The following is a 27,529-nucleotide window of genomic DNA, read 5'->3' on the forward strand; positions in this document are numbered from 1 at the left end:
ATTCAACCCACTTTCCGCCAGCGTTACTGAAAATAGTAAATTTGTTTCAATTGATTTTTACGTCTGTCTGCCAAAAACTGGTACTGTACATGCAAAAATAAATAAATAATAAATAAATAAATTTATTCTTAACGTTAATATTTTCCTTGCCTTTGCTTTTTTTTTTTGGTAATATTTTTATTGCTTTAATATAGAATGTTTATGTCTTTTTTATATTGTTGTTGTCGTTGTTTTGCTCAGTTTTATTGTTTAACAGAATCTTTAACCTAATATTGGATTCATAGATCGGTTAAAAAACTATCAATTTTCTTCTGGAAGTCTTCACTCAATACTTTCTTCTTCAATTCTTCATTGATTGGCAAAACTTTAGGCTCTTCTTTGTCTCCAGACACTAGTGACTGGAGACTTTGATCGACCATTTCTTCGAGCGTCTTCATACAGGCATCGATTTCAATAGAATCCATTTTATCAAGGTCTTTATTAACAAATTTTGAGACAGGATCATTTTCCGATGGTGAATCCCCTCCACTGTCTTTCACAAAAGTGTCGGATCTTGGTAATTCTCCGTTTTTTACAGCAGGTGAGTTTTCTGATGGCTGATCAATCTTGTCGTCTGATGAATTTTCCAGTTTTGGATCATTTGATTTCGGCTGCGTTGATGATGAAGATTCTGCAAGATCCCCATCGCTAGATCCTGAAGGCGCTTCAGGGGTATTCTCTGTTGATGTGTGAATAGAAGCATCTACATTTTGATTAGTTGGTGCTTCTGAATTATCAGATCCTAATTCAATGCGTCCTGCTGCATCTTTCTTTTCTGAGTCTTGAAGCGAACTATCATCGTTTTTGCTATTTGCATTTACTTCGGCAGAGGAAGAACCAGCTGTTAATCGCAACTCATCGGAGTCTGTGGAAGAATCGCCGTCTTTTACATTTATCGATGCATCTATAGAATCATCAGCACCATTGTTTTGTCGGCTGGTTGAATTTTGAACAGATGTTTTAGATTTCGTGTCTGTCTGTGAATTTCCGGCAGCTTCCTCGTCTGCTTTTCCTGTCGATGTGGGACTGCTTCCCGGACTACGCGATCCTTGTTGCTGTTGTTGTTCTTGTGCGTTTATTAGCAGGTTATCTGAGGAATTTGCTGAATGTTTTTCTTGAGATCTTTCATCGGAGGCTGCTGCAGCCTTATCACTATCTTTGGAATTATTGACTGATTGGCTGCGGGCGGAAGAGGCTGAGCCAGTACGACTTCCTTCTTGACGATTTTTTTGTTTGGTGTCTTTGAGTTCTTCAGACTCCTGCCAAAGAGAAGAGAGAAATATTACAAACACACACACACACACACACACACATATATCATTATTCAGCGCACTATTCCACACACACACATATATAGATGGGTAAATGGATGTTATAAGACAAAATACGGAGCTTCGTTATATGAAAGCTTAAATGTTTAGAGGTCGTTGAATCTCAGAACTGTCTTCAGTCTCATCAAATAATCCTAGCCTCAAACTACCATTCCTCATTGCCAGCATCGTCCTTCCCACATGTCGCAAAATCATTGAGAGAAAATACATCGCACTGAATTTCGATCTGTGCACATTTTGCTCAATCAGAAATCAGCTGATTCCTAAGGGCTTAAAGCAAATCCCTCCAAGATGGGATTTTGAAAGGCCCGCTACATATTAAAGTAGAAACAATCCGAGGTTGACTAAATCAATTGATTTTATGTCTTAACCAACCAAGCTTATTTTATGGTCAATGTTCTGAAATTTGTAGCTGGAAGATTCGAAGAGAAGCAACATGAAACATTCAGGAGTGGGAAACATCGCTACCCACCGACCAATTTCGTGATTTTATTGTAGAAGTGGGATTGAAGAGGATTAATACACTCAACGCTACCAGAAATAGGGGAAAAGTCATTGATTCAGAGTATTGTCCCGTATCTGTAACAGATACGGGACAATAGAGTACAACGTAACTATTTCACTAGCATGTGTGTATACACTCACTCATGTTTACACCACCGTCCCACACATAGAATGAAAAGAGAAATGATTAACTTTTATTTTACTCACACAAAAAAAGTCGTTTGCAAATTTCATGCTCGGCTATTTATTATGATTTAATTAAAAGTAGCATTCAGGAAGTTTTTTTAGATGAAGGAAAGAGAGAACGACGCCATGTTTTATGAGTCGCTACTGTAGGAAGCTGCGTATGAATGTATCGAGTTATTCGGGCCAGAGACCAGGTCCGAATCCTTAAAAATTGAGTTGACTCCGATAAATGAGATGGTGGTGATGGTGATGATGGGAGGAAGCCAGGCAACACATCTGAAAGGGGAAATGAGTGAAAAGACGGCTGTAACGCTAAAATGATCAACATCAACGTTTGATCAGCATTGAATCCTTCATTCATGAGACGTTGAGAGACTGTAAGACAACAGTTCACCTGTAAGAAGACACAGCTTGAAGGTAGGAGCGTGGTCCGTTAGATTATAAAATGTTCCTAAGCAAACACCGATAATGTTCTTTCTATGGCGTTGTATTGTAGACTGGGCCTCAGAGGCAGACCAATCAATTACTGGTTTATGCTTTATCGATGACTCTTATAACAAAACAGTTCGTTAAGTAGGTGCTCAAAATACTTGATATTGTGGACCAAAAAACAAGTCAATTAAAATGATGCAAGTAGTTAGTGCCATGAAAACGAATGTTTAACGATGTGAAATCAATCAGTTGATCATTTATGGTTTATTGATAACCAATCAGACATTGATGAGTCACAGTTATCAATATTAAAGATGGTGATACGAAAAATATCTTGTTTCTTTTTCCTTTTATAAAAATTTGTATTCACCAGCTGAATCCCAATATACATTCTTTCTTCCTGAAGTAAAATGCTTCTGTCTCCCTACCCACTCTCTTGCTCTCTCTCTCTCTCTCTCTCTCTCTCTCTCTCTCTCTCTCTCTCTCTCTCTCTCTCTCTCTCTCTCTCTCTCTCTCTCTCTCTCTCTCGTGAGTGAGTGAGTGAGTAAGTGAGTGAATGAATTAGTGATTGTATAGTGTGTGTGATTGACCAACAGAGTGTGAGCGATGTGACATTTCGTGATTTAATGTGACTGGGAAAACAGAATAATAAAAACTAACAGAAAATTATCTTATAAATCTGGATAAAATCAATGGTTGTTATTGTTTAACCCCAGGTCAAGCATAGTTAGGATCAAAAACATTCCATATATGATCATCTAGAGCTATTTTATTTTAGATAGTAGGGTGTGATATGAAAGAGAGTTATCTACTATTTTTAGCAGGACAACTAACCAGGTAGAGATGCCCTCTCTGGTTTGAAAACTAGCCGTAGGGTTCAATGGTCCATCAAAAGCAGAGTGAATCACGATATAGTGTAGCTATATGCGGTATATGTTGAAAAACTTTCGGCCTAGAAGAACAAAACCAGTCGTTGTTATGAAGTCTTTGCTACGTTGAGAAGATGCGTTCGCCTGGAGAGGAAGTCTCACCAGAATAAGGTCAGCAGCGATTTTGAGGGCTGGCGGCTATGTTTTCTTGATGTACGTAGTGATTATGTCTTTGTGTTGTTGGAGACGAGACTGACGTTAACCTAATGGAGGATATTCTCGGGTATCAGTCCACAGAGTCGGAGTAGATATGGTGTAAGGTCTCTAGCTTGCATGTGGTTGGCATTTGTCTGAGGACGGTTTGGAAAAATTAATGGTGACATCATCTGGACAGTAACAAGCATTGTGGGGTATGAGAACTGGTTAAGGCATTGATATAGAAGATTAAGAATGTGGTGGGAGCTCAAACCGAACCTTGGTGCTGAACATTGGTAGACATTGTATGGAACAGAGGAAGATCCATTAGTACACACTGCAAAATTTGATCTAAAAAGAAGACACGGATCCAGGAGTCGAAAGAGAGACGGAACTCACTGGCGGACAATTGAAGTCGAGTTCGCAAAACTATTTTCACTGCATTTCTCAAGGGCGAGGGCCTACGGGTAAATGGCGGGGTAAAATATGTCCCTAGCATGTCTGGTTTTATGAAGGCCATTCCGGTTGTCATAAGAGAGAGAGAGAGAGAGAGAGAAATAGAGAGAGGGGGAGAGGGTGCCAAGCTGTAGGGCAGATTGTTCAAGGGTCATAGAAGAAATGCTGTCAAAAATGCAGTCATAGAAGAAATGCAATCACACACATACACACAAATAAACAGGCACACACACACATACACACCACACACAGACACACACATACACACCACACACATACACATAAATATACATATGTTGAAGATGTACACGTATCTGTATATTCTATAAATACCTCTGCCTAATATCGCTGTCTGGTGACCTGAGTCCCTATATTTTAACAAAGACATAACTAAGGAAGATCTGTTCGCTCCACTCGTTTATTTCGTCAACTCAGTGACGAACCTGTCAGTGGTTTCTCAATCTGATACAACCAGCAATCAAATAACCTTCAACTCACAAATTTCCGTCTTAAAATAATGTAAGGGTGCACGAGATAATGTTCTCCAACATACACTATGCTTCAAAAAAGAAAAAAAAAAAAGGAAAGAAAACGAAAGGGAGATGGTACAATCATAGATGGAACACTTTCGACCATAGCTTTACTCGATCCGGCTATCCTGGGGGATAATCAACTGCCATTTTCTGCCGTCTGTCAAGTCCCCTATTTATAACGTCCGGTTGTAAATATGCCATTTACGAGAAACTCTTTATCGCAAAAGCCTAAAATAGAATTGTCGTCGTATTTACGTCATTTGTTTCGCGTACACTCGGTGAGCGCTTTCTTCCTTCCTTTCTTTCTTTCTTTCTTTCTTTCTGTTTCTTTGTGTATCTATGTATGTACAGGTGCATTGGTGCGTGTGTGTGTGTGTGTGTGTGTGCGCGCGCGAGTGCGTGGGTGTATACATGGATAGTACAATGTTTGTCTACACTCTTCTATGCTAGTGATGATGATGATGATGATGATGATTAGGAAGCTGGTTGCTGCCGGTTTTAATCGATGAACGACGATGACGAAGACGAACGCTGTGACGACAACGACGACGGTGATGATGACAGCGATAACGATGACGATGACAAGTGGAAAGTGTGGCTGCTGCCAGACAACCAGTGGAGTAATCATCCGTTGCTGAATCTGTCATTGCTTCGATTAACTGCAATTATCTGCGTAATTCATTGATAAAACCTCCCTCCTCCTCTTGTACAACAACAAGGGAGAGAATTCCAGTAAGACCTGCTGACTGAAAGATTTGAAGAGACACTGTAGACTGGTTGGAGGAAGCTGGTTACGAAAGCAATGGACATATTCCGGTCTTAACAAACCTCATCAACAAATACCTTCAATCATAACCGTGGGTTAGCCAAAGACATGTGATGAGAAGAATTTAGTTGAAGGAAACAGTGCAGTAGACCGTTGCGTGTATATACATTTCCCCTCGTATAGTGGTGTGGTGACATTGGAAAGTATTTTTTTTTTTACTGAACTAATTTTTTTATAGCAACCATCGCATGTGCAATTATTTACCGTCTTCTTAGTTAACCAGGAATGGTTCGAGCCAATATAATAACCTCTACTTGATCGTTCAATTGGCAGTGAAATCTCATTCAAATCAAATCCTAATAACATTTCAAATAAAAGAATCCCTTTTCTCAGAGAATAATGGAGAATGTATTCCTCGACACGATACGTCTACCGGTGAAATGCCTTCAGCCACAAGTTCGTTCAGAGATGATCTGATCGAAACATAAATCGAAGGCAAAATTGTTTGCCTACTTTAACATCACTAGCAGAGCCCGCCCGCCCGCAAGGTCTCAATATATCGGGTCAGATCTCGGCACCGAACATGGCAGCTCCATCCCTGATTTAGACATTACAAAAGGAAGAAACCGACCCACTTGTACAGCAGGATTGTATTATCCAGTGCTATAAGTAGCGACATTACTGTACAACTGGATAGCACATCCCTGGTTTCTAAGGCTGAATGCAATCCCACAGGAAAATCTGCTTGCCAACAACACACTGACCATGCGCAGATTTGCTTATCATTATTTCACGCTCTCAAAGCAGAGTTGAGCGCAGACACACGGTTCCTTTTTATTGGCCAAGGTTTCGCTTGTTATTGTTACTGTTCACGTTCTAGAATAATGGAAGTAATTTGGTCCGCCCCCCTCCTTTTTTCCCTTGGAATAAGAAATTTACCCAGGATGTTTTTTAGGATCCTGGAGAATAACTTCCCTAAGGGTCACAAATATCATAGTATTTGCAATAAATCTTCGATCAAATTTTCCTATTCTGGAACGCCAAATTTGGCATCTATTATTGCATCTCTAAATAGAAGCAAGTTGAATAAAATAGAGCAATGCGAACGGCCCTGCAATGGAAACCCCGGCTCTGGAAAGATTGGGTATAATACACACAAGACTAGTGAGACCAGCTCTTCGCTCCCTCCTGTTGTGTCGAACCCTGGTAATGGGAGAAGTGAAAATGCGGATGTGGGAAACCTAACAAGGACTGTTGCTGGTGGTCGAAGTAAGATTAGGGTTGGCCCAGATAAATTTTGCAATTGTAGGGACCCTCACTTATGTCCTCTTGATGGGTTCCGTCTGAGCACAAATGTAATATATAAATGTGTTGTTAGGGATGAGGACAATTCAAATAAGTTCTATATAGGAAGTACGATAGATTTCAAAGAAAGATATAGAGCAGGTTTGAGTTCATTTTCAAATGAAAAGTATTGCAACTCCACAACTCTCGCATCCTATGTGCACGACCTTAAGAAGAAAAATAAGAAATACTCTCTTGAATGGTCGATTGTATCGAGAGCTCCTTATTTTAGAGCAAATATTAGCAAATGTCTATTGTGTATTAGGGAATCCCTCACTATACTTAGGTTGTTTGGGCCGAAAACATTAAATAAATTCACTGAAGAGATCTCCTTCTGCAATCATAGGTTTTCCTCCACTTTCTTGAAGATATATAGAAATAAAAATAAAAATAGAAAATAAAAATATAAATAATATTATTTGTCTACGTTAAGGTGATTTGAAACCTGGAGGATTATATTAGTTACTACAGCCAATTTGAATCTTATTTTTTTAATTCATGACGTGGACAAGTTTTTTCCTCTTGACTATATAAGCCTGTTATATAAAAAAAATAATAATTCCTTTTGCCCGTCTTGATTGTTTGTAATTGTTACCCTGAAGAGGGGGGTGGGTCATCAACGGAGTGCACCATGACGTGTATGGACTACGGTGGTGAACCCTTGAAATGGCCATAGTTGCTTGTGTGTGTTTTGACCAGTGTTTTTTTTTTAACTTTTGTAAGTTTGGTGAGCAGAGACGGATTTTACCTATGGAAGTCTGCTGTTGCTACGTGTACCTTAAGGGAAGTACAGGACTTTCTATTATAACTTTAAATAATGTTAAATTATTTTACAGTTTTTTGTTTTTTTTTTGTCATTTTAAAGTTTTGTCATCAGATATAGTATTTTAGCCGATGGACTATTATAGTATTTTATTTTACTTCATTTAACCTTATTCTATTTTGCTTTATTTGTCTATTTTGAATTTTTAATCGCTTAATTTTATTCGAATTGGAATTATAAAAAGATATATATATATATATATATATTGTGTTATACTTTTAACTCAAATTTGATTTATTTGTATGTTATTAGTAGATATATATATATATATAAATTTTTATATTGTGTGTTTTATGTTGTATTTTATTTTTTATATGTATTTTCTTATGTATTTGTGGACTTTGATGTATTTCGTTATATATGATCGTTTATTGGGGGGGGGGGACTGTTGTATGTTGAGTCGTTGACCCAAATGTAATGCTTTTATTCTTTAACTAATAATTATATATATATATATATATATATCGTTTTTGGATTCGGCTTGCAAGATTCTTTATGTGAGTTCGTGTGTTGAAGCATATTTTGTTGTGTCTGGGGAGAGTCATTCTTTTTTAGTGCCTTATAATTTAACACACGCACCGGTAAAATTTCCACTCATTTACTTATCTATTTTTCTAAAAATTTCGTTGTGTCTTTTCAGTAATTATTGACTCTGTCCGTTATTCAATCTTTATGTTTGTTCTTTTTGTTTGTTTGTGCGCATGTATGTGGGTTAGTGTGTGTGAGCACATACACATGTATGTATCTATGCATGCATGTAAGTATGTGTATGTATGTATGTATGTATGTATATATGTATATATGTATGTGTGCGTACATATATATGAATGTGTGTACGTTTGTCTCCTTGTGTGTGCATGTCTGAGCGTGTCTGTGCGTATGTGTATGTGTGGGGTTTTGTGATTATGTACTGCGTCTGTATATATGGATATGGATCTCCTTATGTGTGGACGTGTGTTTCCATATATGTCCTTGAGTGAAGTGAAGTGTGTGTGTATATGGTAATGTGTTTTAGTCTTCATTTGCGTATGTGCATGTGTATGTGTGCTTGTTTGTTTATATTGCCTATGTACTTATCTACCTGTATGTCTCTCTATTTATTTTCATATCTATATGTCTACATACATGTGTATACACATACACACACACACACACACATACATCTGCATAACAGTCCACTAACTATTCTACCTGTTATCTATTCACTAGCTATTTTATATTTTATACATTATATTATATTGTGTGTGCGTGTGAGTGTGTATACACATGCATGTAGGCATATGGATATGAAAGTAAACAGATAGACATACAGTCGGATAGGTACATAGGTAATATGAACAGACAAGCACACATACACACACACAGACACACACGCAAATGAAGACAGAAACACCTGACCATACACACACACACACACCTCCCACACACACACGCACAGACACACTCAGACATGTATACACAAAGAGGCAGAGGTACACACATACACATGCATACACACACACATAAAGTACACACACAAACACATGAATATGCAGAATACATACACACAAACGTACACACTCACACGTCTGCATGTATCTGGTTTCTAGCTGTTTCTCATCAAAACAAAAGATATATATATATATATCTTCTGTATGATTTTATTCGTATTCCTTTATATGTCTTGGGAAGCATTCGTTGAGTGCTGTGCAGTCATGCATTTATTGCCACTGGTCTGCATCATGAATTTAGGTCGGCGCTGCCGTCTTTTCATTTCACTTAGCAGATTACGTCTATCGTCCGGATTCAATCTAACATGACTAGACGGGAAGACAACAATAACAACAACAACAACCAAAAGTTGATGGTTTGCTCCAGATCATCTCTGATTAAGCAAGACCTATGACCAAAACTGTTCCAGACATAACTATCCCGACTTTTATCTCTAACTTTTCCAACGTAGTCATAGATACGAGCTTGTTTAAAGCGAAAAGGGTATGATTTATGGGAAATTCGATTACTGTTTCCAACACTTTGGGCAACCACTTAGTGACCGGTCAACCATCTTTGCTCCAGTTTGCTATTTTACTTGGCTTTCTTAGAAATAAGACATGGAACTGGTACAATCTGTCCGTTTATATTTTCTTAAACAGCTAAGATTCCTTGCAAAAGTAATTTCTGCGCAAGCATTATGCTGGTTGATGGCAAAGAGCCCAGTCGAAGAATTTCACCCAAGCTCTTGATTTAGACTTTTCTGTTGCGATAACGGTTGAATTCTCATCATTAGCAATGGCAGAACTCTCAAAAACGTTCTGACCAGGATTTCATCTCAATCTGCCACACCAACCTAGCTCTAACAGAAATAAAGCTACCATAACTTGAGGGTTTTGTTTTAGTTTTACTTACATTTGCATCAGCCTTGGCATGCGACGGTGGAGGTGAATCGGAAGGCTTATTCGCTGCTTTCTGAGGCTTGTCAGATGCTCGTGTGTCGCCGTTTGTTGATTGAGTTTGTTGGCCGTTCTGGTCTGTGGCAGAACCCGAATGATTTTCACCAAGTGTCGGCTCTGGAGTGGGAGAACGTTTTTCATTGCCCGTTAAATGAGAGATATCAACACTTTCGCTTGGACTCAAGTCATCTCTGTTTTCAGAAACCTTCCCCTCTTGTACTTGGTTGCCATTTCTTTCGGCTGTACCATAATCTGAATCGTCACCATTTCCCTGCAAAAACAGTAAAATTTCCAATCTCTTATTTGTTTTCAGCATGTCTTGCATTTAAAAACATTTCCGCTTCTCATTTTATTTAAAAAATCTTTTATGGATGAGAATTATATATATTCATAGTTATTATACTATATATTATATAAGTATATATTTATATATTTATTGGCAAAAGGAAATACATTAATTTTGTTAACAAACATTTTAATGATAAAATAAAATATTAAAAAAAATATTAGTATTGTTCTTATTATGAGCTGAACAAAGGTGACTGAGCTGGCAGAATCGTTAGCGCGCCGGACGAAATGCTTACCGGTATTTCGCCGAGATCGACTTTGTCTTTCATTCTTTCGGAGTCGATAAAATAAGTACCAGTTGAATACTGGGGTTGATGTAATTGACTCATCCCCCACCTCCCCCAAGCTGTCCTTGTGTCAAATATTTGAAACTATTATTCTCAGACTGCAGCGACGGGCGAAATGCCGCTAAGCATTTCGTCCAGCGAGCTAACGATTCTGTTAGCTCGCCGCCTTCTGATTACATATGATAATGTATATTACATATACATTACATATGATAATGTAATATGATACATTACATATGATAATGTGTGTGTGTGTATATATATATATATATATGTGTGTGTGTGTATATGGTGTTTATGTGTGTGTGTGTGAGCATATCCTTGCACCTTTGTGTTTGTCTCTCGCTACTTGATAATCAGTGTTGGTTTGTTTATCTTTGCATTTCGGCTCAAATAAATCTATAGAACAAATACCAGACTTGCAAAAAAAAAAAAAAAAGAAAAAGAAAGGAAGAAAATGAAAGACTGTTTACCATTGGCCGTATTTCTTTATCCCTCCGCGCTCTTGTTCGATTGTCGTTGACCATATTTCGAGGTGATCAACCCCCTGCACAGGTTTTATCGTGCTTCGTGCGCAGCAAATATATAAATACTTCATGTGCAATACAACATACATGTATATATGTATGTATTTCTCTCTGTCTCACTCTTTCTCTCTCTCCCCATCCCTCCCTCTTTTTCTACGTATATGTATTCAAACATGCATACATACACCCGCAAACATCAATAGTATTAATACGCTAATTTTTTTGTTTTTGTACGTACCTGTTGTGTGCGTCACACTTCAATGAAGTGGCAAAGCGAGAGAAAGGACAGAGAGGAAGTAAGAGAAAGAGAGAGGGAAAAAGAGAGTGAGAAAGGAAGTGAGAGAGATAGTGAAAGAGACAGTAAGTGCTAACGGCATTCGTTTTGTGTTTTTAAATGTTTCAGAGGAAGTAAGAGAGAAAGGAAGAGTGAGAGAGAAAGAGAGTAAAAGAGACAGTGAGTGGTGACGGCGTTCCTTTTGTGTTTTTAAATGTTTATCACATCACAAGAGAAGTAGATACATAGATACATATACACATTGTTAGATCAAAAGCGGGAGAGATGGACTCAAAGGAAGTGAAAGAGAAAGTGAGAGAGACAGTAGAAACATAAATCCAAAGAAAAGTTCATACATAGATACATACACAACAAATATTGGATGTCAATTTCACTTTTCATTACCACACGAGGATAAAATTAACTCACAAATGGCTGAGTACTCCAGACATACATTAAATTAACGTGGTTCTTAGGGAGATTCAGCTTCACAAAGAACATGACAAAGCTGGCCCCTTTGAATTACAGCTAGAACTCGATATATATATATATATATATATATATATATATATATATGAATGTATTTGTGTGTGTATAGTATAGGTTAGTTAAAACATGCTTGTAATAATAAGTGTCACGTGGTAGAAATAAACGCAATTACCAAACTTCATTCATAAATCCATTTATTATTTCGTTCTTTTGCATTTCAATTTGTACCTAGAAATTTTCAACAACTGCACGCCAGAAGAAATGGAAACACGAGTAATTTTATCTCCTAAAAATTCTGACTGTCTTGCAATAACTGAAAAAGTTCTTAATATTATACCAGAAGCATTTAAAATGTACTAAAGCACAGATTCAGTGTCCTGCAATAATGAAGAGGAGGTTCAGAACTATCCATTTGCATTCATAAACTCACGCACTCCATCCGGTATGCCTCCTCATCGCCTCAACTTGCAATGCTGCTAAGAAATATTTCGATCAGTCAAGGATTATGCAATGGAACTCGCATGAAAGTGCAAAGACTTCATGAACATTGTGTAGAGGCATCATTGGGAACAGGCTCCAACAGAGGTCGCACAGTTCTAATTCCCAGAATTAAACTTAGTCCAAGTGATGCAAATATTCCATTCACACTAAACAGACTTCAGTTTCCACTTCGACTTGCATATTCAATGACAAATAAAAAGGCTCAAGGGCAAACGTTTGAAAAAGGTGGAATACATTTGCCTCAACCAGTATTTTCTCGTGGCCAATTATATGTCTCATTTTCAAGAGCACGAGCTATGAACAATATCAAAGTAAGAGTTATGACACCCGATTGGGATAACAGACAAAGCCAAAAACGTGGTGTGACATACACACAAAATATTGTACTGTGAGGAAGACCACCGCACCAGCCAGCATCACCACCACACCACCGCTCCATCATTACACATCCACATTACACCTTTAAGATTGGGGAACCAGTTAGGAGCCCGCTGGATCTCTCTCGGCATACCAGCAAACCACAAAATCGCACTAGCCAGCATCACCACTACCTCCAAGCTCGTCATATATATATATGTGTGTGTGTGTGTGTGTTTGTCCCACCACCACCATTGCTTGACAACCAATGTTGGTACGTTTGCGTTCCTGTAATTTAGCTGTTCAGCAGAAGAGACTGATAGAATAAGCACCAGGCTTACAGGTAATAAGTCCAGGGGTCAATTTCTTCGACTAAAGGGTGGTGTTCCAGCATGGCCACCGTCAAATGACTGAAACAAGTAAAAGAATAAAAGGATACCAGAAAAACGTTCCGTACCACCAAACCAAAGAGGTTCTTTGAATATGTACGATGTATTCTAAGGTTAAATAGCAATTCCGTTTACGTTTGTGCAACTGAGATATTTTGGATGGATTATATAGTCATTGGTGTTACATTACTTACTATATTCTGTAACTGTCACAATATACTTTTCTAGGCCTGAAATTTGGTGGGGGTGGAGGGCAGTTGATCAGATCGACCCAGTACACAACTGGTACTTAATTTATCGACCCCGAAAGGACGAAAAGTAAAGTCTACCTCGGCAGAATTTGAACTCAGAACGTAAAGGCAGACGGTCATAATATGCAGACATTTCTCATAGCACCAGTACACTGTTTACAAATGCTTACATTTTTAATGTTTTCCGTGAATTTATAACGGGTCTAGCTAGTATATTATTATTTCGTCTAAACATAACAACACTGATAACCACTTGCTAGAACTCAATATGCCTTTATTTCCACTAAACCAATACAGACAGCCATATCAATTAATAAATCAATGACAAAGGAACAGAAGATACGTAATCGCTTTCATTGGCTTACAACTGTTTCTGCTTTAAGTAAGCGTGCACTCAGAGTTGAGTGTCAGTGCGATATTTTATAGCTTTCTCAGAGCCATTTGAATAAAGTGTTTATTTTTACATAGTAAGCATCTAGAGAAGTCGTGATAGTCTCACTGACTAACGTGGAGAATACCAAGGACGAAAATAACTGTGGCGCTGATGAAATTTCTTTATTTTTACAACATCAGATAAGATTCACAGCAAAAGCTGTGTTCCAAAAGATGAACGAGCTCCAAATATATTGCAGCACCAGTAGCTGATTATTGATTGGCTAAAACGTGAGTTAAACGTAGTCATGTGAAATACAAAATGGCTCGTGTCGTGTAAACTAATTTCAGTGTTAGAATTTTGTTAACGAAATAAAAGTCTACAACGAGACAAAAGAGCAACTCACCCGAAATGTAATCTATTTTCTCTCACCTCACATCAACTTACTTTTCTTGTCAAAAAGTTTGATGAGGGTCATTAAGAAGCTAACTAAGAAAGTCCGATCCTTTTTCTTTCGTGTACCAACGAGATTTCGCACGAATTGAAATTTGAACAGCCCGCGTTTAAATTTAAGCCACGGGCAGCTCAAAACAGTAATTCAGTGTCAGTTTTGTGCCCCACGAAGTTGTAAAATAGAAGAGTCCGTATCTTTATCTGCATATGCGTCCCTCATGTTTTTATGCTTTTACAATACATTCCTGCTCTATATAGATGCTCGACTGAGTGAGAATAACAGCCAAATGTCATTCAAAACACACTCTACCTTCATCAAAAAGGAAAAGCATAAATTGCATAAAGCAGCTCTATATAACCCAAAAATACGAAATGGTCACACTTATAAAGCTATTGGTCATTTGTCCATTTTAGCAGAGTTGAAACACCACAAAATATTTTTATCTAAATCATAAATTTTTATCTAAATTTTCCTCTATCTCGTTCTGTCTCATTTTCTAAATTTTTTTTTTTTTGTTGTTGCTTAGAAGCAAATTATTTTCAACTCCTTCACACAGGAGAAAGGACATCGATCATGATGTCATTAATGGTGACAGGGAGTTCTTCACTAAAGTGGAAACTTTCCAAATCTTTGCGACAGAATGGACTCCCTTGAAGACACCGAAGGTCCATTTGGTGATTTACACCTTACGAGGAATTACGTAAAGGTTCTATTGACGAGCCTCTGCACAGTTTTTTAGGGCTACCAAAAATTCACTCTGAAGACTTTGGTCAACTATCGGCTAAAGTACAGAAGAAACCCAAGAAAGTAGCACGTAGCTGCGAAACTAACTCCTTAATCACCCAACAATGCTTGCATCTAGAGATGCTTATACGAAGCTGAATGAACATTGTTAAGGGGAAATATTATCTGGCCATCGCAATACATTATACAACATAGATTAGATTCAATATCACGGTAGAGACAAACTAGCCCCTTATTTTGAAGATTTCTTCATACAATGTATCAAATAAAAACAAGCCTTGTAGAATATATTTATTATTCCTAGATATATTCTAACGAAAGATTGAATTTTGACCTACTGGTTTGATGTACTCACCACTGATGGAAACGGTTGGATTTACGCAGGGGAAGAGAGCATACCCTAACTTTTCAGCTCACAGTGGAGGAGAAGACTTTTAGCGTCCAGTCCTCCTTCCTTCGTCCCCCAACTTAACCCTCATCGATCTCAGTGTACCCCTGCTTCGTAAAACCCGCTCTTATCGCCATTGGTGTTGAGACTGTCTCTACAAAGACACTCAGATATTTTAGTGTCGTTGTACAGATTTCTACGATGTCAAAAGAAGAGAAGGTGACGAGCTAGCAGAATCGTTTTCTTCCGATTATATTCTGAGCTCAAATCTCACCGAAATCAACTTTGTCTTTGGCGGTCGAATGAATAAAATATCAATCAAGCTCTAGTTTGATGGTATCGATTGATTCTTTCCCTTCAAGTTTGCAGTCTTTCGGCCTCAATCCAGAAATCATTGAGTCAAAACGAGAGTCCTCGTAAACTGAAAGTGATTTGCGCCGGCAAAACTTCGGCAGTTATATTTATATGTCGTGGGGAGCGAAAGACTTTCTCTAAGACGAAGCTCGGAAGTTCAGATTCTTTAAAATAAAATTATTGAAATCATGAACTTTCTGTTTATTGAATTGTCTTTGCCCTAAACATCTCACATTTTGATCGGATTTAGAATCTGGCTTTTACATCGATTTCATTTTTCATTTCTCCATGGTTAGTAAAATAAATATCAGTAAGATAACGACTGGCTGTGTTGTTGAATCTTTTTCGTCATCATCATCGTCATGATCAGTGACACAGCTGGCAGAGCGACGAACAAAATGCTACATGATGTTTAGTCACGTTTCTGTACCTTCGGGATTCAAATCCCACAGCACTGACTTTGCCTTGCATCCTTTTTCCGGGTCGATAAGCTAAATCCCAGGCAAGCACTGCACTGGATTTAATCGACTTTGTCCCTCCCACATTTCTGATCTTGCTGAGATATAGAAATAAGGAAATAAATAAATATATGAAATAAAGCGATTGATGGAAGACGTCGACAAATGAAAGTGTGTCATTAGAATGATTGATTCGATTAATATTTAATAGCAATCGAATTACCTTTATTTTTTTCTTAGATCTATTTATTTGTTTATATTTTTCTTCTAAATTTATTTATTTTAAAATTTCATATTTTTGTGTTTATACGTTCGAGTTTTTATGTAATCCCGGCCAAAGACCGAAAATTAAACTGCTTTGAAATTACAAATATTACGGCGTGCCAACGATTCTACCAGCTCGCCGCCCTTGAGATATTCAGACATTGCCCATTTGTATCATCGCACAGTTCATTGATTGCTTCTCCAAATACTTTAGGATCGCTTCCATTCTGAACTTCGATGTTGTGGTGATGTTTGTGGTGGTGGTGATGTTTGTGGTGGTGGTGGTGTTTGTGGTGGTGGTGGTGGTGGTGGTGGTGTTTGTGGTGGTGGTGGTGTTTGTGGTGGTGATGTTTGTAGTGGTGGTGGTGGTGGTGGTGATGTTTGTGGTGGTGGTGGTGGTGGTGGTGGTGGTGATGTTTGTGGTGGTGGTGATGTTTGTGGTGGTGGTGGTGGTGTTTGTGGTGGTGGTGATGTTTGTGGTGGTGGTGATGTTTGTGGTGGTGGTGGTGATGTTTGTGGTGGTGGTTGTGATGTTTGTGGTGGTGGTTGTGGTGGTGGTGATGTTTGTGGTGGTGGTGGTGATGGTGGTGGTGGTGTTTGTGGTGGTGGTATTGTTAAGTGCGATTACGCTTCCAGTTGAAATCTCTTTCCAACATGACCAAACATGTTTTGTGTCCCCAGAATTCATTCACTCTTTCAAGCCTGTTGTCTTCTTCCTGCACATTTCTCCCAGGTTTATTGTTAAAGTTGCGTGACGATATTTGTTTCGATCTTTTTATTATTTATACATTCGAACATTTCTTGTTTAATTTGCTTATGTGTTTAAAAAAAAAACAGTCCACGCTTTTCTTATCAACTAAAATCGTTTCTAATTAGCCAAATAAAGATGAAAAATTTCAGTGAACTAGAAACCAAATGTAAAGTCTTTGTATTGGACCATATAGATTTCATACAATCCATCGATATTTTATTGATTGCTGTATCCAACACAACACTCAATCGTCTTACTCCTTTATATAAAGCTGTAAATACAAATTGTCTGCATGTTTTTTTTCTCCCTATTTCCCTGTATTTGTTTCATCTATTTTCCTCTCTCGTAGCTTTGTATTGAACCAGATTGCACTTCACTTCGTGCATCTGTAAATGGACTTGTTTCGTCGCGTATTTATGTTGTTCTCCACTGCACCGATGCTGTGATGTATTACATTATCACAGTATCACACAGTATCGACCGGACCTTCAGATGCTGTTACTGCTGGTCACAATGCGCTTCTAATTCCGTCATGATTGCGTCATTCTCTCCCGCCTTGACCCAAACCGTCTTCCCATCGTAGTGGAAGCCTTCCAAGTGGCACTTTCCGAGCTCTTGGATATCATTCGGCAATTGCACGGGTCCACCCGTTGTTTGTAAATCTTGTGACATGTCCGGCCTCGGCGGAACTTGTACTTTTGGTTCTCAGCGGCCACATCGTCCATTCCGTTCCGTGCTCCAATGACCTCATTTCCAATGTTGCATTACAAAGTTTCGTCTGTTGCAAGAAAATACTACAAGATAAACAAAATGGCTGCGACAAGGTGGTTCTTAACCTCTTCTCTACCAAGGGCCTCTTTTATCTAAATGAATTTTACAACAAATCCCAGGCGTTTAAATGGTCTTCCAGGGTCGAGAATCACTGCTCTATGTGATCGTTCAACCTGCTACAAATAACAGCCAATTTTTTCTCAAATTACCCTCAATGTTCTTTAGGAAAGCTTAAAACCATGGATAATGTAGTCTGGGATAAAAATTAAAAAAACTGTCTGAAAAACATGAAAGCGAAAAACAACAAAAACTCCTCGAATCGTCACAACTGAAACACGTTTGATTTCAATGCAGTATAATAGAATAGTTGAGGAGTGTAGGACCGAAAGAAAGTTTAGACGATGCCAGTCTACGACCCTTGAACTTTCACGAGTGATACTTCATCTTTGATCGTAAGTCTGTTTGGTCAGTGATGATCTGGGATCAGGGGCGGACTGAACCGTCGGTCAATCGGGAACTGCCCGAGGACCCGGAGCTCTGAGGAACCCGCACTCCACATGTTAACTCACTTTGATATCAGTGCTAAGGGGCCCGATGAACAGTTATGCCCGAGGGCCCTTAATATTTTCAGTTCGCCCCCTACCTGGGGCTAAACAATACCAATAACAAGAACTATTCAAAGCTAGTGCAAAGCAGGTATTGCAAGATTAAAACTGAAACTAGACGGATCCACGGTAAAACGGATCGAAATCAAGCTTCGTTGTAACGAACACCGAGTGTAATTGAGAGATGGTTTTTGCAAGGCTTATCTGGGTTGGTGTAAGAGCGGCGAATAGGACGCCTCGCAGTATTAATTCTGATTCTCTGGACATTTGCGCCGGGGTAAACTTTGTTTTCATCCTTCTGGAATTGATTGAGTACCAGCATTGTACTGGAACCAATTCGCTTTTCTTCTTCTCCGCTCTCTCTTGCTCACTCTGTATTTCTTTCTCTCTAGAAGAAACCAGGTGACTTGAGAGGTGTTAAATGCACAGGAGGTCATTTATTATGACGGTATCCCTACGACTCCATTAAGAGTTGTAGGAGTCTAATGAAGCAATAGAAATATGTGTTAGGGACGTCATATAAATACATTTTCAATGTCCCCTGACGCCCCAATGCATTATGGAATTTACAATTATTGTAGTTAAACTGCATTGTATAGCGCTATGCTTCATTTACATAGCGCTGAGCTACAATGCCCTTTCTTTATACTATTTTGTTTTGTAACATATTTTTTGTTCAATACTTCACAGCTTTTCAAAATCTCTCACTATATCACTAATCAACTAATTTCAAACCAAACCAAATCCTAACTGCTGTTCATTTACCCTTTCTGGATGACGAACTAGTTTCTCATTTGTTTCTGCTTGTTAAACTTTGTTCATACCATCACCATGTTCACACACAAACTGTGGTTGTTAACATCATCACCTACTGAGAGAGACTTGTTGCAGTTTCATTTCTCCCAACACATCAGTCAGGTCCTTGGATGACGTCTGAGGGTCAGACAGCTTTTAGTTGATAATGCTTTAACGTGAGCAACTTTTTCGAGAAGCGGGCCGCATGAGACACAGCTCATCACCGGGCGAGCAGAACTGCTAAAAAAAATTCAATATAATTTTTCGTTAGGTTTGTCCATGACTGCTTGAGCGAATCACACGAATTAGTCTTCAAATTTGCAATGGACGAACAGCCCGTTCAAGACCATTGCTCTGATAATTTCTCTTCCTTTACTCTCTTGGAATGGTTGTGTGTTTTTAAAAAGTTCATTTTTAAACCGTGTGATTTCAGGTTCGATCCTTCTGCACTCACCTGAGATTAAATATCTTCTGCCTTAAGCTTGGAGTCACTGATGCATGTGAATAGAATTTGATCGACAGAAACTGTGTAGAAGCCCACCATATATGTGTGTATGGATGTCAAACTGCTATTAAATAATATATATATATATTCCTCTATACACGATCATACAAAACCCTTTTTTGTATTTATTTTTACTCATATATATATAGATATATATAAGACAAATAGATGTCTTATAAAACTATTCTGCACATACAATAACACCTCCATCATCAGCTGCCCCACGGATATCACTATGATTTCGACACTTAGGAAGTACCATTCAATCGGGCGGTGTCAACAGCACTAAAATAAGTGTTGTTTGGGAATAAGCATACCTTAGATATCACCACATTCATTCAATCTTAGTGCTAGGAAGGATTAAACACTAACATTATTAATTAAACTACAAAAAAAAACACATTTACCCTATGTACAAAAACAGTATTGGTAAATGAATTCAAAACGTAAACCTATAACTAACTCCTGAATTCTCTAACCAAATAGCAACCTAACCCTTGAAGCCCATGCAGATAATATCCCCACCAGTCTTCCGTAGTTATATGAATATAAAAGTGAAAGCTTTTATATTCAATTCTTTCCAAAACAAAACAAACTCGATTGAACTTAACTAATAATATAACTAATTCTGAATGAATTACATTATTTCAGAACCCAAAAGTCAATTAAAACATTCCATACGTATAAATATTCGTTATCCTTAATGCTTTAATGTTAAACTTTTACCAGCAATTTAATAGATAATACTAAAATATCCTTATTAAATCAGAAACTAATAAAAGAATATAACAATTATTATTAAAAACCTTGTTACGATTAAAGCTAAATATATAACTGTTTAAAAGATAATAATATAAAATATAAAGTATTACCACTTACATGTTATCTGGACACACGAGGTTCAAGTCACCTATTTTCTCAAATGTCTTAACTATTTGGTGACGTAGTGCGTAGTCCATTAGTTTCTCAAGTGTCTTTAACTCTTTTGGTGAAGCAATTAGAAGTACGCAATTAGAGTGACTTGTAAACAGTCCAAATATAGACAACCTACAATCCAAATCGTTAGACGTTTACAAATATTTACTAAGTTGAAGGCTAGAAATTACACCATATTTATTTAAAATTTCCAGTCTCCCACTTAAACAGCGATTAAACATTTTAACTAATTTACCATATCTATCCCTTTGTTCTACTAAATGTCTTATCAGTTTATTCATTCTTTACAAAAATCTATTAGTGTTATTTATAATAGTGCCATACCTGATAATCTGGCCTGAAAAACACCATAACCTATAAACGAAGGAATTCTACTAATGAACCATTGAAAATACACACACACACATACACACTCACATGTATATATATACATATATATATCTATGTATACATACATACGTATATATAATATATATATATTTCTATATCTATATTAGACCGAATGAGATAACAAATCTAAGGCTGTGAGGAGTTTTCAGGACATTTATAATGAAATAGTCTTTCTGTCGGTTATTTAGTTCCATACATCTACCTCAACTTTCGTATTGTCGAAGGGACGATTTAGTTAATGCCAGACATTGACTATGGTCGATTAAGTCAATAATAACTCAACAGATTTTTTTATCATTATAGTTATCACTACTGTCATACCATCGAAAACTTGATTTTTGGATCCGTCTGTGTCATTGACAAGAATGTCTATTAATTTTCTTCAGGACTTGCCTAATTACAATTCCATTTCTTTTGATATAAACAATTCTTTTTTGCTGAATAGTTTGCGTTGAAACAATTTTCCAAAGTACTTGTTAACACCGCACGGGGTCCTAAGAATGTATAATTAAATAGATACACCAGTGGTTAGGGTATCATGTCTTCGTTGGAGAACATTGTCTAGGATATCGATTCATGGAAGCAGTTTGTGGCTCTGTGATATCTAAGATTTACTGCAGATGGCGTCACTGTGAAAACACTGAGGTGGAGAGAAGAATGGTACAATCCAGACAGGAGAGTTTGTGGAGAGCGAAATAATAGCGATTAATTCTTGGAAACAAGAGAATTGAAAGTAGAATCATGACTTGAGGTAAAACTGAGTTGAAAAAATGAGTCAGAAAAAACCGCGTAAGCGCATGGTTCATGGAATGTTCTGACAAGAAACATCCGAATCAATGGTTGAGAGAGAAAGAGAGGGAGAGACAAAGAGACAGAGAGAGAGAGAGAGAGAGATGGAGAATATTAGCAAGTCGGTTTAGCTTGACTTTCTCATACCAGAGACATTCAAAAGCTAAGCTTGATATTAAAAGAAGCAAAGTTGCTCCCGCAGAACTTCTAAAGCGTGCCTACTAGCGTGTGACGTAAGGAAGTAAGTTTCCTGTAGATCGAGTTCTATTGAAACCCTATTGAGGGTCACCGAGAAAAGAGACATTCAAAATGATGGCTGATTACAGTTCCTTCCATCACTACACAGACGGCAAAAGTTAAGGTGATAAGGGGTGGCAGCTGGCAACACTGTCGAGTAATTCTGTACAGTGGGACATATCTCTATAGTGAAAGAAAAACTGAGGAATTGGGGCAAGAATGTACACAGAATTATATAGGCATGTACACATGTGCATATATACACAAACGCACTCATAGACACGTACCCACATATACTAAAACATATCAATAAACTTTTTAATTAGACATTTCGAAACAAATGTTTTTTTTTTTTTCTGAACCAGAATGAAACTCAAGGAAGCTTGTATTTGCATGAAAGATATTTAGCCACGTGCTTACAAGGCGTTAACAGTTCAGTTCTTTTGTGTGTGTATGTGTATAAGTATCTATATTTGTATATGCAAGCATCTGAACAGGAGCATGCAAAATGAACACGCTCATACACTCAATTTAAAAAAAAAAACATTAATTAAAACGCTACGTAAACAACTAGGCAATTTCACGACTTCGCTTGTATGGAATTTAAGACGTTTATTGTATAGGAAATTTTGCCAAAATTTCATGTGAGACGAAGTGATGGTGGTAGAGGCATAAAGTCAGTCCAGACAGCTTTTGAATGCTGCATTGTATCACTAAGACAACACCTGCAGAACAGTAAAGAAAGAAATGAGTACATTCCATGCATATTCAAAAGTGAAAGCAACAACATCTTCAGAATTGGAGAGGAACAACTGCATAGGTACTCTGCGAATACAACTGTCTCGTGTAACCCAAAAGAGGCTGGACTGGACTAGCTAAACAGGAGCTTGGAGGAGAAGCAGGCATTATACCAACAAAGAAGCAATATATGGGTACAAATTCTGTAAGTGAGAGGGCAACAGCAACATCGACAGAAAGAATAGCCACTCCTGGACCTGCGTGAGATACATTACATCCCACCTAGAACGATATGCCTTCGCTATCCAGGAACCGGAGATAGCTAATAAATATCTGATAAGCAAGAGGGATAAAGATATCACCAAACCTCCACACTGGGATAAAAATTGTCAGCTCTGCTATACAAACGTGGACGATATCATCCAATACACTCTCAGAGTGGTTGGCGTTAGGAAGGGCATCCAGCTGTAGAAATCTTACCAGATCAGATTGGAGCCTGGTGCAGCCTCCTGACATGCCAGTCCTCAGTCAAACTGTCCAACCCATGCCAGCGTGAAAAGCGGACGTTAAACAATGATGATGATCATCATCATCATAATCATCATCTTCAGCAACTGTCCCCCAAATGTCTTTGAGATACCGTTTGCCCCTGAGGCATGATATAGCTGCAAATACTATTTACAATGCTATCCACAGGAAGGACTGCCCAGACGTATACATCAAAGGCATGTCAGAACCAGCAGGTATTCACACCTGTAAAAACAAGGAATATTAATGGAGCACCCTAATAAAAACCTCAATTCGGTGCAGACATAACACCTGTGAGACAGAGAACAAAAGTTATGCACTGTTGTAGGGGTCAGATGCCCAGCAGATGTGAATGTACGATGTAAAGTCCAGGAAAAAGAGAACATTTAAGGCGAATTAACGCGGAACTTACAGCTCTTGTTTCCTGACTGTGAATTCTCATTTGTACCTATCTTCATAGGGGCATCGGGTTATGGGACTGACAAATTTGCACAAAAGCCTGGAAATACTCGGTTTTTCAAGGAAAGAGCATAAGAAACTGACGCGGATTCTCCAAATCCAATCTATTAGTGGCACAGTGAAGGTTTGTAAAACATTCCAAAACTACTCAATCAGTGATTTTTATGTGATTAGATGGACACACTTGGGTGTATGCAACGAAAGTTCAACCAACACACCATCTCAACCACATATTTACAAACACCGGGAACCTTCTCATCTCAAAAAGTCTTGTCACTTTGTTAGTGACCGGCTTGAACTCTCAAGAACTTAACTAAAACTGAATTTTTTAAAAACCATACATATATACATACATGTGTGTGTGTGTGTGTGTGTGTGTGTGTGTGTGTGTGTGTGTGTGTGTGTGCAAGCGCACGTATGTATTTAATATGTAGAAAAGGTGGGTTACTTTCAAATCTCTGAATGACCGTCTCCATGTCATACATCATCATAATGATGGGGCCTCTCCACAACCGACCGACCGACCTTCCAGGAATAGCGATCAATTTTCACACGCAACCGGTTTTTACAAAAGCAGAGGGTGCTTTCCATTGGATTGCCTTTTACTGAGACTATACTGAGACTTCGTGGCTCATTACTACACCAACAACATCTACCTAAGTTGTTGTTTTGATCATGGGACCACACGATCAAATGTAGACCCACAATCAAAGCTTTTTCAGCTTTAGACATCCAATGTTGGAGAACATTTTGGACCATTACAATATCTAATGCATTCTTCCTTTTTTTTCTTTTTTGTTGTACAAGAGAATAGAATTTGAAGGGACGTAGCTGTTATTTCTAACCGGTCGAATGACTACACGGAGATTCGCTTATTGGACCCAATGTGTCCTTCGATAGAATTTAGAAGTTACTTAGCGACTATTATTATTATTATTATTATTATTATTATTATTATTATTATTATTATTATTTCAACAACGATGTTGATGGAGATGATGTTGATGGAGATGATGTTACGACGTCGACGACGATGATGATGATGATGATGATGGTGAAGGTAATGAGAATGACGGCGGCGACGACAACAACGACAATGATGATGATGATGGTTCTCTTTACCTGAGCAGCTCTTTGGGAAATTATCCTTTCGGCTAAAGTCCTACCATCGGAAGGTTTATTCTTTTCCTTTTTACGAAATTTCGGTCCTTTTCTCGTTCGTCGCTGTACATCCTCCTCCATTTTGGAAAAAAAAATCTCAGGGCTCATTCACCCCTACTCTTTACAAAATGTTTGTTTTATTTGATTATACGAAATGCTTTCTTTTATTGTAGTTAAGACCGAGCTTCAGCTTCGTTTTCACAAGATGTGCCTTGTTACACAAAGAATTAATAATTTTATACATCTAAAAAACATATTGGTCAAAAATATTCTAATTCATCAATATATTTTTTCGCGACTTCCTGTTTTGCAATAAATGGAATTATGTATTTTTGTTCGTTTTTGTTTTGTTTTAGAGAGAGACATCTCCAAAAATAGTAAATTCAGTGCTTTTGATGAATTTAATCGCAGAAAAACTTCTGTGGTGCAGAACTATACACACACACACATATATATATATTTTGGAGTAGTCTCGAATATAGCCAGCCGAAACTGCAAAGATAATCTGGAACTTGACTGACGAAAGAAAACCCCGAACGAGCCGTCCTTGTTTTTTCTTGTCTCTTTTTGTATCAGCCAACTGTCCGGATGTTTTGTTGTCGCCTGTTGCATTCTTGTCCCATTTTTTGTAGTGTCTCTAATGTTTATTTGAGGCCGAATATCAAACAAAGTCCTGAATTATTTTTAACCAACGAGGAAGCGTGACCTGTCTTTAAAACTGTGAGTGAACGCGTTAAGTCGTTAATCTTAGGCCTATGTTGCCCATCAAAATATCCGGGTGGGGAATAAAGATTAGCATGGTGATCAAACAATTGACCAAGAGTGCCGCTGAACAACAAAAACAACAACAACAACAACAACAACATATGAACAAACATGTGAAGGAATAGAAGATGAAGTAATGCAGTGTTTACCGTTTGGTGCTCACTGTTGTCTCCGATAGTATTGTGGGCATGGTGGTGGTGGTGGTGGTGATGATGGTGATGGTGGTGGTGGTGGTGGACGTTGTTGTCATCTTTATTGTTCCTTCTGTTCCAGTATTGCCCGTTACGGTCGCCGTTGGGAGAAAGTGCTGCTGCTGTGATTGTCTCTGCGATAGCTTTTGTTTGTTCGATGGCGATGATGGTGGAGGAGGCGGGGATAGAGGCGGTGGTAGTAGTGGTGGTGGTGGTGGTGGTGGTGATGGGGACGAGGGTGGGGAGAAGGGTGGTACTGGTGGGGGTGGTGGGTTTTGTTATTGCCACGATTGCAGTTTTTTTTTTTTAATTTCCTACTAATTGGCCACACTTGTCGCTTCTAGTCTTCAGGTTGTTGCTATGGTGAAGGGGAAATTCCCGGAGGTAATGTTGTAGTAGTAGTAGTAGTAGTTGTTGTTGTTGTTGTTTCCGATGTCTTTTTGTTGTTGTTCTTCGAGGCGGCAGCGTTGCCCGTTGTCACTTGGGTTGCTTTGTTTTTATTGTTTAACGATGCTGCTGACGATGATGATGATGATGATCTGGTGAAGTTGCTAATTGCTAATATGGTTGTTGTTGTTGTTGTTGTTGCTGTTGTCACAGTTATTGATGTCATCATTGACGATCGCTGCTGTTGATGGTGATGGGTTGAGCTGCGACAGCGAAAGGAAGATGTGACGACGTTTGAAGTTATCGATAACACTGAAGACGCTGACAAAAATATTGACGACGACGACGATGATGATGATGATGATGATGATGATGATGATGATGTTATTGGTAAGGATCGTGATGATGATGACGATGAGGCTGCTGCTGCTGCTGGTAACTTTGTGGTGAAGATGGCAGTAGAGATGGTGATAGCACGTGGTAGTTGTGGTGATAATGGTGATGAATTCAAACTTTGTGTGTTTGTGTGTTTTGTTACATGTGTCTACATGTTTGCTTTGCTTTAGTTTATGTGCATGTATAATATGTGTGGGTGTATATGTTTATATTTCTCTGTGTGTGCGTGTGTAAGTGTATATCTGTGGTGTGCGTGTGTGTGTGTGTGTGTGTGTCTGTGTGTGTGTCTGCGTGCATCTCTATGTCGGTGTGTGTGTGTGTGTGTGTGTGTGTGTGTGTGTTTTGTAATCTCAGTTGATATTGGATTTTCAGAGGCCATTTATGCTTCATGGCGGTGACTGTGGCCTTGGTGTTTGACACAAATGTCTGCTGCTGCTTCTGCTGCTACTACCACCACTACTACTACTACTACTACTACTACTACTGCCAACACGACCGTGTTCCGACCACCACTAACTTGACCCGCCCCTCCTATCAAACTAGTCTTTGAGAAACGCCATGCACATCTGCTGAATAATTTCACTGGTTTTCCGTCAAATAAACTTTGCTAAAGATCCAACATTTTATTAAGCTATCTCTCCACACACACACACACACCCCTGCATTAAACGGTTTCTATTCATTTCAGACATCACCTGGACAATGACTCCCTTCAGTGACGCTATGTTACTAAGGGGACACGTCCATTAATTTCTCTACG

At 38.3% G+C, this 27,529-nt stretch overlaps 1 protein-coding gene across 2 annotated transcripts; it reads right to left on the reverse strand.

The window, feature by feature from the left end:
* Positions 1–156: 156 nt before the first annotated feature.
* Positions 157–26,739, reverse strand: LOC106872166 (uncharacterized). 2 transcript variants are annotated; one of them, XM_014919048.3, is made up of 3 exons: positions 24,992–26,739; positions 9,864–10,178; positions 157–1,298 (listed from the first exon to the last, which is right to left on the reverse strand). In XM_014919048.3, exons 1-3 carry the CDS (start codon positions 25,136–25,138, stop codon positions 279–281), a joined length of 1,482 nt encoding a protein of 493 aa, XP_014774534.1. In that variant the 5' UTR covers positions 25,139–26,739; the 3' UTR covers positions 157–278. The 2 variants fall into 2 exon arrangements, with proteins under 2 accessions (XP_014774534.1, XP_014774535.1); XM_014919049.3 differs by lacking the exon at positions 24,992–26,739 and adding an exon at positions 11,016–11,190.
* Positions 26,740–27,529: the final 790 nt, after the last annotated feature.

The sequence above is a fragment of the Octopus bimaculoides genome, chromosome 16 (assembly GCF_046866305.1).
Source record: "Octopus bimaculoides isolate indiv1 chromosome 16, ASM4686630v1, whole genome shotgun sequence".
Taxonomy (NCBI): Eukaryota; Metazoa; Mollusca; class Cephalopoda; order Octopoda; family Octopodidae; genus Octopus; species Octopus bimaculoides.